The sequence below is a fragment of the Trachurus trachurus genome (assembly GCF_905171665.1).
Source record: "Trachurus trachurus genome assembly, chromosome: 4".
Lineage (NCBI taxonomy): Eukaryota > Metazoa > Chordata > Actinopteri > Carangiformes > Carangidae > Trachurus > Trachurus trachurus.
Window position 1 is genome coordinate 26,405,763 of NC_139898.1, and position 12,867 is coordinate 26,418,629.

Genomic DNA, 12,867 nt, shown 5'->3' on the forward strand with positions numbered 1-12,867 from the left:
TGAAGGGTTAAATGCAGAGATGCATAGTTTGTTGGCTGTGCACATACAGTAGCCTATGGGCTACTGTACCCAGTGTACAGATTTTATATCTACCTGAGATGGCTGTTACATGTGCCTAAAGAAATGTGCTATGGGCTAAGACTCCAGATACAGTGTCTGATACAGCATTACCTGTAGAGATGAACCTAACCTGTACAAACTAATTTTTGAATCTTGTTTTTTTTTTCTTTATTCTTCAGCCTGGAACAAACATGGTGCAGGTCTGGCGACCACAAGCAGTAGCACAGAATACCTGTATGTCCTCATGCTAGGGAGAAGCATCACTGGGATAGCCTTGGAGCACCCATCTCTGTGGGTGGGGTGGGGTGTGGATAGGTTATAGTTTTTACTGATGTAATTTGCCAAAATGTGTAGACTGGACATGTGAAGAAGGCAAAAAGCTCTGCACTTTGTGTTTTTCTTTTCATTTTCTTTTTTAATATGCAAGTTATTGTATGTTTAGCACTTAAAGGGATAGGCCAGCATTTTTTTCCCGTGTCTTGCCTCACTCCCGAGTCCATGACCAGCAGATAGGTCACCATCCTTTTGACTTTGCGTGCAGTAACAAGGCAGAGCCCCTATCGTCCATAATTAGCTTTGCTTAAACGCTGTAAGTGTATGAGTAGTGTTAGCCTGCCTCCTACCCGAGCCGAAATCAGCAGTCAGAAGCTGATTTCATTTTAGCTCTAAACTCTGTAAATATATCACTTTATCGACATTTCAAACATTTTTAAGTGAGAAAGGAGACGTTTAGATCAGATCTCAAGATGTCTTACCAGAGAGTTTTGTCAGCTCTGAGACGAAGATCGGCCCGCCGGTTTCCGTTTAGAGTTGCTGAAGAGTTTCTCTGATGACTTTAGGTGGAGGCAGGCTAACACTACCCATACACTTCCAGTGTTTGAGCTAAGCTAATTAGTGACTTTAGGTGGAGGCAGGCTAACACTACCTATATACTTCCAGCGTTTGAGCTAAGCTAATTAGCGGTGCGCCAGCTCTGCCCGTATCTCCCTTGTTACTGCACGCACAGTTGAAAGGATGGTGTCTATCTGCCTGTCATGGACTCGGGAGTGAGACAAGACACACAAAAAAATGTTTGCGTATACCTTTAAGAGTATTGACTCTCTTCAAGTTCACTGTTTTGCAGATTAAGAGGATTAAAGTTAGTCTCTTTGACAGTTCACATGTTTTTGCGTATTTGTCACAGAGTGTAACAAAATGCATTGTATCTTTATGTAAAGGAAAGTACATGGTAATATCATTGAAACAAACCACGCTTCCTTTTACAGTACAATTCCACCTTTCTTACATGGTAACTACTCTGTAAAACTCCGATATCACCCTGATATTTACCTGATAATTATCAGGGAGGTATGGGAGGTTTTGCCAGGTACCATGTTCAAAACTACACAGGATTATAATCTACAGTTACCAGGAAAGTACATGGTAATATCATTGAAACAAACCATGCTTCCTTTTACAGTACAATTCCACCTTTCTTACATGGTAACTACTCTGTAAAACTCTGATATCACCCTGATATTTATCTGATAATTATCAGGGAGGTATGGGAGTTTTTGCCAGGTACCATGTTCAAAACTACACAGGATTATAATCTACAGTTACCAGGAAAGTACATGGTAATATCATTGAAACAAACCACGCTTCCTTTTACAGTACAATTCCACTTTTCTTACATGGTAACTACTCTGTAAAACTCTGATATTTACCTGTTAATTATCAGGTAGATATGGGAGTTTTTTACCAGGTACCATGTTCAAAATTACACACCCTGATGGGGGGCAGAGGATTATAATCTACAGTTACCAGGAAAGTACATGGTAATATAATTGAAACAAACCACGCTTCCTTTTACAGTACAATTCCACTTTTCTTACATGGTAACTACTCTGTAAAACTCTGATATTTACCTGTTAATTATCAGGTAGATATGGGAGTTTTTTACCAGGTACCATGTTCAAAATTACACACCCTGATGGGGGGCAGAGAATTATAATCTACAGTTACCAGGAAAGTACATGGTAATATAATTGAAACAAACCACGCTTCCTTTTACAGTACAATTCCACTTTTCTTACATGGTAACTACTCTGTAAAACTCTGATATTTACCTGTTAATTATCAGGTAGATATGGGAGTTTTTTTACCAGGTACCATGTTCAAAATTACACACCCTGATGGGGGGCAGAGAATTATAATCTACAGTTACCAGGAAAGTACATGGTAATATCATTGAAACAAACCACGCTTCCTTTTACAGTACAATTCCACCTTCCTTACAGGGTAATTCACAAGGTTTTACCTGATAATGTAAATTGTAACTACTGGGTAATTAGAAAGTAATTACTTGGTAAATAGTTGCAAGTTATACCCTCACTGTCACTACACAGGTTGACTGGTAATACATAATATATAATTCCTGGATAAATACCTGGTAGTTTTCCGTATATTTCTAGTAAATACTAGGTAACTAGTTGATATTTACCAGGTAAATATCAGGTAACTACCACGTAAATAAGTGGTAGTTACCAGGTAAGGTAGCGATCATTTTGAGTAAATACCTGGTAATTACCAGGTAAATAACTAAGTTATTATCACCCTAACAAAGTCACGTATAGACACATCAGGATATCTACCTGGTAATTATTGGGTAAATACCAGGTAACTTGTTGGTATTTACCAGATAAATATCAGGTAAATATTTTTTAACTACCGGGTTTAAAATCTACAATATACAATTACTGTGTATCTACCAGGAAATTATTGGGTAAATACCTGGTAGTAGTCAGGAAAAATATCTGTAAATACTGGGTAATTACCTTGTAATTACCTAGTAAGTACTTGGTAATTACAATGTAATTGCATTTAATTACCTGGTTATTACCTAGTAAATACATCTTATTACCTGGTATTTACCTGGTAATTACCGTACCGTAAAAGGAAGCGTTACCGATTATTTTAAATAAAGACATCGGCCACATCCTTTCCTGCTCCTGTCCACCCTTGTCCTGGCTCACATTACATAACTCGAGACTTTCAGAGAAGATTGTTTGTAAAAAACCTGGGAAAGATTAATTCAGCCGGATCGGAGCACGACTGTTACACAAAGTCTCGGGCACGGTGTCTTTCTGTGATGTAATAAAAGTTTTCCAGACACTCATGAGCAAGAAATGACTTCAAGGCTTTAATTCAATCATACAACAATGAAGAATCAGCCCTTAAGTAGGCACTGGTACCATGTGGAAAGTAACATAATAATAACAATGATTAAAAGCAATCAGCAACTCATTTGATCATTTATTTTTGGACTCTCAGAATTATAGATTTTCTACTTTTCTTGAATTGATTTTAGACTTGTGGGGCCCCAGTTTTCTTTATTTTGCAGGAAAAATTACGATTTGTTTATTTTTTGTATGAAATAAAACTGTGAAATCTCACCCGCAGGAGTGTGTGAGACAGGCTGGACATCTGTACTTTGCTTCCTCTGAGCCACACACACCACAACTGTTGAAAAAACACACAACGTGACAACATGTTATAAATACGACTTATGAAAGGAATTAAAAACAATACTACCAATAATGAAAAAAAGCTTTAAAAAAGTTGTTTGAGCCAAAAAGTATTTATTAACTAGATGAAGTTCTTGACTTGAGGTCCAGGTCCTTATTGACATGATTATATGACATCGTCTTCTGTGCTGTAACATCCCAAAGATTAATTACTAGTGGCTGTGGTGGCCACTGAAGTTCACTGAACTCTTTGTCATGTTCAAGAAGCCAGACTGAGATGACTTTAGCTTTGTGCCATAGAGCATCATCATGGTGGAGGTCACTGCTGTTAAAAAAGGATGAACATGGTTTGCATTGCAGTGATACTCATTCATGGTGTGGCATTAAAACACTGGACTGTTAAAACACTGGGGCTCATCATCAGGTCCATTAATTCATACTACTTGATGCCCAAATCTTGCCACTTCTGTTTTTCTTGGTTGACAGGACTAAAGCTCACAGTGGTCTGCTCCTGGTAAACTCATGTTTGCCTCAAGGTTTGATGTTGTTATCCGAGTTACTCAAAGCATGTCTGTCACCTCGAGCTAGTTTGAATTAATGATGCTGTGCAGCAAAATAACCTATTTCAGAAAAACACCAACAACTGACATCAGATTTTCCCCTTTTACTAGTGTTTAATGTGAACAATAACTGAAGCTATTGAACTGTGTCTGTATGATTTCATTGATTATCTTTGATTACTGGATGGGTATTAGCAGGAATTATCAGCTGTTCGTAATAAAGTGGCGATTCAAATACACAGCCTGAACTCACTGCAGATATTAGATGTAGCATTTATGTTGTATTCAGTCAAACTAGCATAAAGTTGAGAGTTACACAGGCAGCTAAGCTAGCTGATAGTTTGCCAAAGCTGCAGATACCAGACGTAACCACGTCACGTTTACTACGGGGTTTTATTTCCGCTTTATAATAAAATATATCCTGTATAAAAGCTTCTCCTTACAAACCTTTAATAAAAAAAAGTCTCGGCAAAGCAAAAAATGAAGCACATGACGTGAGTGTGTGCGTTAGCAGAGTTAGCAGTCAGCTACCGACTCCACAAACTAACTCACCTCGCCAGAGAAATCTTTCTTTTCTTCGCCCTCGTCTCCTCTTCCTCCTCTCCGCTGTTTTCCGCTCGGTTCTCCGCAGCTGACATGACTATGTTTGTAGTTGGAATCATGAGGGAGCACATTACATTCAAAAAAAAGAGGAAAGAAATCACAGGCAGTGCACGTTGGATACAAGAGGAGGCATCAAAACAAACGCTCTTCCGCGTGGCCACCGGCTGCACGTGGGGACGAGTTCCGGTTCAGAGCTGCTCGCCGGCGCCTCCACGTGCCGGTGTATCAACACTGCAATCAGCTCAGGGTGAACTAGGAGGATGTTTCTGCTTTTTTTCTTATAGTATTGTTTTGTTTTTTTATAAATATAGATATATACACACCACCGATCAAAAGTTTGGAAATCCCTTCTCATTTGATATATATGTATATATATATTATTATTATGACTTTCTACATTGTAGATTCAAACTTAAGACATCAAAACTATGACAAATATAGAATTATGTTGTAGCAAAAAAGTGTTAAACAAAGCAGAATATGTTTTATATATTAGATTTTTCAAACTAGCCACCTTTTGCTTTGATGGCAGCTTTTTGCTCACTCTTGACATCCTCTCATCAGCTTCATGATATGAGGTCCTCACCTGGAATAGTTTTCCAACAGTCTTGAAGGAGTTTCCAGAGGTGCTGAACAGTTCACTCTGTGGTCCCACTCATCCCAAACCATCTCAACTGGGTATAGGTCAGGTGACAGATAACACTTGTTTTGTCTTAACACTTTAGTGCTAACTACATAATTCCATGTGTTCCTTTATAGTTTTGATGTCTTCAGTATGAATCTACAATGTAGAAAGTAATAAAAAGAAAGAAAGAAAGAAAGAAAGAAAGAAAGAAAGAAAGACCACTGAATAAGGTGTGTCTTCAGCTTCATGAAGAGAACAGATGTAGGACAAGATGAGACTAAGAGAAAAACAAGGAATGATTGTGATTGAGATGAAAGAGGAAGAAAAAGGTACATGGAAAATTGAAAAAAGTTTACTGTATATTCAATCAAGGCAATAAATTATATTCCGTCGAGATGTTTCTTCTCACCAGGCATTTTTCATGGATTTGACTTACCAATGTCATTTCTCATCGCTTTTAAATGTCTTAGCAAGTGATATTTTCCTGTTCAATTGGCTGATAATTTCACTTTTTTTAAGTTCCAGTAATAATTCCCCCCATTTATTGTTTTTTTTTCTCCTGATCACACTGAAAAAAAAGTTAACATATTACCACAAAGATAACTGTATCACACTTGGTAGTTAGTGTAATCTATGGTCTCACAACAAAGACCAGGCATGATGTGTGAAAATATTATTGTATAAATCAAAGACAGGCTTGTATAATTTGTAAAATAAAGTCTTCCACCCTCTAAATGTCAAAGGTAAAATGCACCGCTGTAGATCAGGAACATGTCATCTCATCCCGACTTACTGTGTTGCTTCAGTCAAAAAAAGAAAAGTACACAACGGTTTGTGGATAAAATGCTCCATTTATTTGTTTGTCAACTTATTTATTATTTACACATTAGCATCCAACTTTATCCGCCACAGACTTTATATAATTACACTTTGTTCAAGGTAATATAACTTACGAATATGAAAAGACTGTGTTTTGTGTGTTTTCTGACTCTGGCCTACTGTAGCTGCCAGTCCACTGACCCACCACTGAATGAACTGAAATAACAGTATGATAAACTTTAAGTCACAGGTGTGAACACACAAACACACCTTTAGAACATAAATACTTCTTTAGACTGTGTTGTGGTTGACCAAATAGTTCTCTGAGAGTATAATTTACTGTGATACAGTGATGTGAGCAAAAAACAAAACACAAAAAAAGGATATAAATAAACATACAGTATGCTGTCAATATATACACAGGAAATGTAAAAACTCACTGATGACTCATTCTTTGTTGCAGCACCAATGGTAGGTTTCCCCTGAAGAACCTACCACATAGAAGGAAAAGCTAGAAAAGTGTATCAAAAATGGTTCATAAATTAGAAATGACCATACCAACATAAGTACTTAAACAACATAACAAATCTTGATGTAACCGGTACATACACGAACACAGAGGCAAAAATGACTAAGCTGACATTAGCAACTATTCTAGAAAGCAAATGAGCAGGTAGAGGTAGAGCAGCATCTGTCAAGATGAACAGGTCCGACTGGACAGAACTGAAGACAAAAAATATCATGAAAACAATGTAAAATATAGCCTTTTTGTTTGGAAAATGAAATATTTAAAGCAGTCACACATTATCCACATGCTATTGCACTCATATAAACCTTTAGTTCGACAGTGCTCCTATGTAGAGGCCTGTCACGCTCCTTCGCGTTTTGGCCTCTTGTGTAGGATGGTCTGGGTGTGTTTGGGGCGTGAGGGGAAGGAAAGGGAACATCATGTGAGTGTTGGGGTTTGAATAGGCTGCTGCTGCTTAGTGGGGCCCTACACCCTGTGATCAGGGACTAACACGGGCCATATACATACAGCCAACCGAAGCACCGTTTGACTGAAAAATTAACACAAACACATTTTACACATTTATTTGATAAATACTGGTATACACTGTTCTCCTTTGGCCTTCAGCCTGGATGTTCCACAGAGACCGAGTTCCTCCTCACAGGTCTGCCTTCAACTGAACACTGGGCATTTGCTACTGTACTCACAAAGTCCCGTTAACGCTCTACAACAAACATAAAAATAAAAAAAATAAAAAAAACTCCCATGGACACTCGCTCCAGCTTGGTATTCAAGCTTCTCTTTGGTAGGCAGCCATCGATCTTTTAAACAGTCTTGCATTTAAATAGTTTAAGTGAGTAGGTCACAGGACGGTGATGTTGATGTTGATGGTGTTGGTGTCAGAGGAAGCAGACTGGACCGATTTCTACATGTCGCTGACCGCCGGGCTGCGTTGATGTGGGAAATTCCTGCATGTCTACAATAGGTAGCTGACGACTGTCCTGAGTATGGAAGAAGAAACGTGACTGGTGCCAGCTGCCATCTTGGATCTGACAGAGGAAGGATGAAGAAAGAGAAAAGATGAGTCAAGTGATTCATGTCCCAAATTTGGAACATACATTTCATACGTATCATGTTTGATGTCAATATATGTTGTAAAATATTGTTTATATATGCTGTAAAATATTATGTTTATATATGCTGTAAAATATTATGTTTATATATGTTGTAAATAAATATTATCATATCAGTTTTCTCATAGGAAAAATAGCAGTATCATTGAGTTGTCTGAAAATCAGCTCTTTTCAAATCTGAGCAAACCTGAAAATCCTGTCAGCCCAAACATATAATTTGTTCATTCACTTCTTTGTCCTGCCCTGTTACCTTGCACTCATCTTGTAGCACATGTGGTTCAAGTAGTGTGTCCTTCTCAAACATCTGTCTGTTCCAGCCACGAAACCGAAGTGTGGTGTTTTCTTTGTGTACGGCTCCGGTGTACATTGGGACATAAGGTGAATCGTTCAGGCAGTGGAGTGTGATGCTCTGGCTGGCCTCAGTGCTTAGTAAATGGAGAAATTTCATTTGGACTTTCCCTACACCAAACGCCATCTGTGGGAGAGAGAGAGCGAGAGAGGAGATGTCATGGATCTGTCATCACAGCTATGGTATCATCCAGACTTTCAAATCGGGAGGATAGTTGCACTTACTGGTTATATAAAAGAAAATATTTGGGATGCATTAATCTAAACATTTAAAATACACACAAAAGCTTAGGAAAAAATAAAAATGCATATCAGTGACTGTACTATTATAAACCCATACCATAGATGTTGAAAGGCTCAAAAATGTATGTTTTTTATTTCAGCTTTACAAAGGTTCAAACATCCCCTCTTTTTATCTGACACTTTTAAGGGTTGATAGCTGAATGTTTTACCACCTCAGTGTTACCTTATTAGTGGCCAGTGGATGTAAACAGGTCTGTCCGCCTGCAGTAAAGTTGCAGAAAACCTTGAAGGCGTCAGAAGTACAGCCCAGATTTGGATCCGCCCAGAACCAATCTGAAAGTCACACCGAGGGAGAACAAGATGAGTTTTTCTTTTTTCTTTTATGCACGCTTCTCTATTGGCCTATAAAATAAACTCATAAAAAGTAATGTTGCCATTGCATCCTGTCAGCAGCAGGTACAGTACGACCAGTCTCACCATCTTGGAGCTGGTGTTGACAGTCCATCAGATCTTTACACACACGAGCTGGGTTCTCCCTTGTGCCCAGAGGCTTTTTGATGCTCTCGATCACACTGCTGAGGTAATGCAGAGTCTTCAGTATCTCTGTATTCTGGTCTGGCAGGGCCATCTCTGTGTTCTGGAAACTCTGGTTAAGAATGACAACAACAACAATGTCAGACTTCAAAATTAATTGGAAAATTATATTACAAGTCCCTTCACTGCAGTTACAACAAGGAAGATCATTGATGTCTGTTCAGCCAGCCATCCATCTATCCATCCAACAGTCCACCCATGCAGCTCTACATGCAGTAAACCAAGAGCATTAAGTGTCTTACCTCTGTCCTGAGGGCAGCATTAGAGTCTGATAGACCGTAGACTGCTGAGTCGTCATATATCTGCCTCTAGATTGAAAATCAGCATATTCACAGTTTAATGAAAAACATAACAGCTCCAGTATCCTGTTCCTTATTAAACAGAAAGATTTTAATCCATAGGCTTGATCGCTGGTTACAGAAATCAGGGAAGTTTCATTATACGTCCAGTTTATAGAGAAAACTTTAATAGAATCAGAGTACACTTTAATACCAGAGAAAAGCAGTAAAATAAGTCTTCCATCAACAAACCATCACATTCCTGACTTCAGCAGGGGGGAAGACTAACACATTCCTCTCAGTATAAACACAGTTATCACATAATATGTATCAACAAAAAGGCATCTGTCTGAGATGTTATTCAGGGTTCTTTGATTTGTTCGAACAGGACGACGGCATTCAGGTATAAAAGAGCAAAAAGCTACACTTTATCCCGAAGTTAGGGTAGATTAGACATGCATGAGAGGTTTTTGTCACGGCATCACTGTCAATGCTTCTGAACAAAATTAGAAAGATTGCTATCACTGACCCAAATGGTTTTTTGGCACATCTATAGTTACACAAATAAGCAAATACAATTCGTTCCCCGGGTTTAGCACATCCTGTCTTTGCTCTGCTTTCAGAGGAATGAAGACTTTTATCCTATTTTCTGAAAAGACACGTATCTTGGGTTACAGAGGAGATGTAACAGGATTATTCCCCAGTCAGGGGATGAAGACAGAACAGGATGAGGATGATGAGGTTTAATCAAATGTAAATTATATCTAAAAAGTGAATAACCCAAGATCTGGACAGTTTTTCCTCCAAGTTTATGGCCCAAATCCTCTGTCTTTTCAATTAATCTCAGAACAGGACGCCTGTCTTTTCTAACATCCTGTCTGTGACAGACACGAGGCACTTACTGATGGTCCCGGAGCACCAGGGGATCCCTACGGAGGGGAGAAAGAAAATGACGAAGTTAAAAATAATCCCGTTGCGGTTGAGGTCAGTTCACTTTCTAGTCAATCATGCCTGTGTCAGTGGGACTGTGAAGCTGCATTATTATATGAGTGAGTTTGCAACCTGAGGACTAGAGCCTCAGGGCAGCTGGTGCAGGAATTGTTTTTTTTTTTTTTAAGATATTAATGAAATGCGAACATTAGTGCCAGACTTAACAAGTTAAAAGCATTGAATAACTAGTGTGTCCCAGCAGGTTTATCACTTTGCTTTCAAGAATCTTCACTATTAGAAATATCACAGACCCTTGCTACATTTACAGATTGTGTGTCATATTAAGATGAAATGTGATCATGGGGTTGAACACTTACTCTGGGTCCTGGACTTCCCTGCGGACCTTGAGGCCCCTGAAAGACAATATTTATTAAAAAATCATGATGTTGAAATTATAATTCTGCATCGTGTGAATACTCCTACAACAGCTCACCACATTACTAGCTGAAACACTTTACAGATAATTTGTTCCACATAATTTGTGTGCAGCATCACAGATGACACAGTGACAGTCTCTGACCCAATTCCAATCCGCCCTCTAAAGACTCGAGCCCTGAACACTCACTGACTTAAGTGACGTCAGCTCTAAGTGACAGAGTGTGAGAGTCTGTGAGGGTCCAGATGCTGTAAACATGAATGGAACAGCACTCTTCCACTCTCACGCACAAGGTGTGTGAGGGGACGGACTCCAAACAAAATGTTCCTGGATCAGATCTGATCAACTCATCATCAATAATCACAAACTGCACACGTTAATACCGACAGTAAAGTTATATTAACAATAAACAGACCAGCAGAGCTCTCTCCGACCAGTTTGTTTATATACTTCTTTTTTTTAACACACGAGTTCCGACGGCATGCCACGAATTTGACTTCACAACGCTATGAACTGTGGGTAATTCCCTTACGCTAAGTCAGCATCGGTGCTGACTTACGGTAAGGGGGCAGTAAGGGCTCATTCACTGACTCACTGACTCGATGATCTGACAATGGAACAGCCCTCACACACTCACGGACTTCACGTGAATGCGCCTCCAAATCAGTGAGTCCGTGAGGGGTCGGATTGGAATTGGGCCGATCGCGTCATCCTCTTCCTTCACCTTTCTCTGTGATGCCTAGTTGAATAGCAGTGGGCTCTGTACGTATCACACTGACTGTAAATGGTCACCTACTGCCACCTATGGCTGACCAATGACCTGACACTGTTCTGCAGCAGCTACTGTACTTGGGGCAGCTGGACTTTATTAAGTCTGCTGGTGGGATATCAGGTAGTTCACGCCCAATAGTCCAAAAGTGGTCTCAGTCTTTTGGACCCCACTGTAAGTGAGCGTAAGCACATATCTGACATCAGTATTTAAGAAAAAGGGCTGGAAGAAGGGCCCATTGTGTACACTGGTTGTGTGTGCGTGGCGGTGTAAATGGCGGAGGGATTTAGGCTGAACTGAGAATCTTGCTACAGTTTACATTACAGACTAGGAGCAGGGATATACAAGTGAATTATGTGGATTGCAATGTGGTTTGCCATGCTAACATTTTGACAAGGCATTTCCTTTACAGTGTTTACATAAGAGGTTCTGTGAGTACTGTAAGGCCCCACAGCAAGCGCTCTGAGACTGGGAGAGACGGCTCTTTTCACTATGACTCAGCTGTAACAATCTGCTGTCACTTAACACAACTACCATGGAGCCTCAGCCACCAGTCATGTGTCCTTAAACACAACCTCCTCCGTCCATTCGTTTTTTTTTTGTTTTTCTTTCAAAAAACATTCGCAATCTGTTTTGGGGTGGCGCCACGTTAAAAGGCCAAGTACTGCGTTGTCAGTATGGAATTTGCAAGTCTGACACTTCAGTAGAGCGTAATCAGGATATAATCACATGGTAAATCAGTATGTAATCATACAGTATGTACTGCTAATCATTATCGCATCATCTTGACAGACTTTTCAGGTTTGGTTTATAAGTTTGAGTTAGATCTTACCATTTCGCCACCACTTCCTTTTGGACCTCTTGGCCCCTAAGAAAAAAAAAGAACAACAACATGAAATGTAAAGCATTCATCCCCAACCCAATTTTCTACATAGTCTTCAATTCAATTGATGAGCACACAATAAAACAAAATTTATGTTTATTAATAATCTGCAGTCAACAAAGACACGTACAGGTTTCCCCATTGGGCCAATCATTCCTTCAGGGCCGACAGGTCCAGAAAATCCCTGAAATAAACAACAGGATTGAGAAAAAAATGAGTCTCACTGGTTTTATAGCACAACAGTGACACTGCTGAGAAGATGGTCACAATATGTTCTGTACATATTCCTCAAAACGTCAGGTGTCCTGGGTTAATTGTGCTTAAGGAATCTTGTATTTCTTTTGGTATTAATCCATTCCCACGGTTCGGTTTGATGTGGTTTATGGTGTGTCTGCTTTCTCTTTATAAAACTTACCAGACTGCCCATTGGACCTTTAGGGCCAGGGAAGCCTCTAAATCCAAAATCACCATTCGGTCCCTGTTTGAAGGAAGAAGAGCACCTGTCAGTTCACACAGGGGCAATGCACTCTAAACGCCCATATTCTGTTATGTTTAATCAGTTCTGCTCAGTT

General features: G+C 39.4%; 2 protein-coding genes across 2 annotated transcripts in view; both read right to left on the minus strand.

Annotated features, from left to right (window-relative positions):
* znhit6 (zinc finger HIT-type containing 6) overlaps positions 1-4,860 on the minus strand; it is a 42,292-nt gene extending 37,432 nt beyond the window's left edge. The window contains exons 1-2 of the mRNA XM_083970904.1: positions 4,679-4,860; positions 3,496-3,561 (exon numbers count right to left, since the gene is read on the minus strand). Of these exons, the coding sequence (XP_083827030.1) occupies positions 3,496-3,561; positions 4,679-4,800 (188 nt within the window). The 5' untranslated portion in view covers positions 4,801-4,860. The remainder of the gene's footprint in view (positions 1-3,495; positions 3,562-4,678) is intronic.
* Positions 4,861-6,227: 1,367 nt separating this feature from the next.
* col24a1 (collagen type XXIV alpha 1 chain) overlaps positions 6,228-12,867 on the minus strand; it is a 77,462-nt gene continuing 70,822 nt past the window's right edge. Inside the window, exons 51-60 of the mRNA XM_083970545.1 lie at positions 12,711-12,773; positions 12,426-12,479; positions 12,245-12,280; positions 10,585-10,620; positions 10,180-10,206; positions 9,242-9,307; positions 8,883-9,051; positions 8,629-8,738; positions 8,065-8,289; positions 6,228-7,730 (exon numbers count right to left, since the gene is read on the minus strand). Of these exons, the coding sequence (XP_083826671.1) occupies positions 7,581-7,730; positions 8,065-8,289; positions 8,629-8,738; positions 8,883-9,051; positions 9,242-9,307; positions 10,180-10,206; positions 10,585-10,620; positions 12,245-12,280; positions 12,426-12,479; positions 12,711-12,773 (936 nt within the window). The 3' untranslated portion in view covers positions 6,228-7,580. The remainder of the gene's footprint in view (positions 7,731-8,064; positions 8,290-8,628; positions 8,739-8,882; positions 9,052-9,241; positions 9,308-10,179; positions 10,207-10,584; positions 10,621-12,244; positions 12,281-12,425; positions 12,480-12,710; positions 12,774-12,867) is intronic.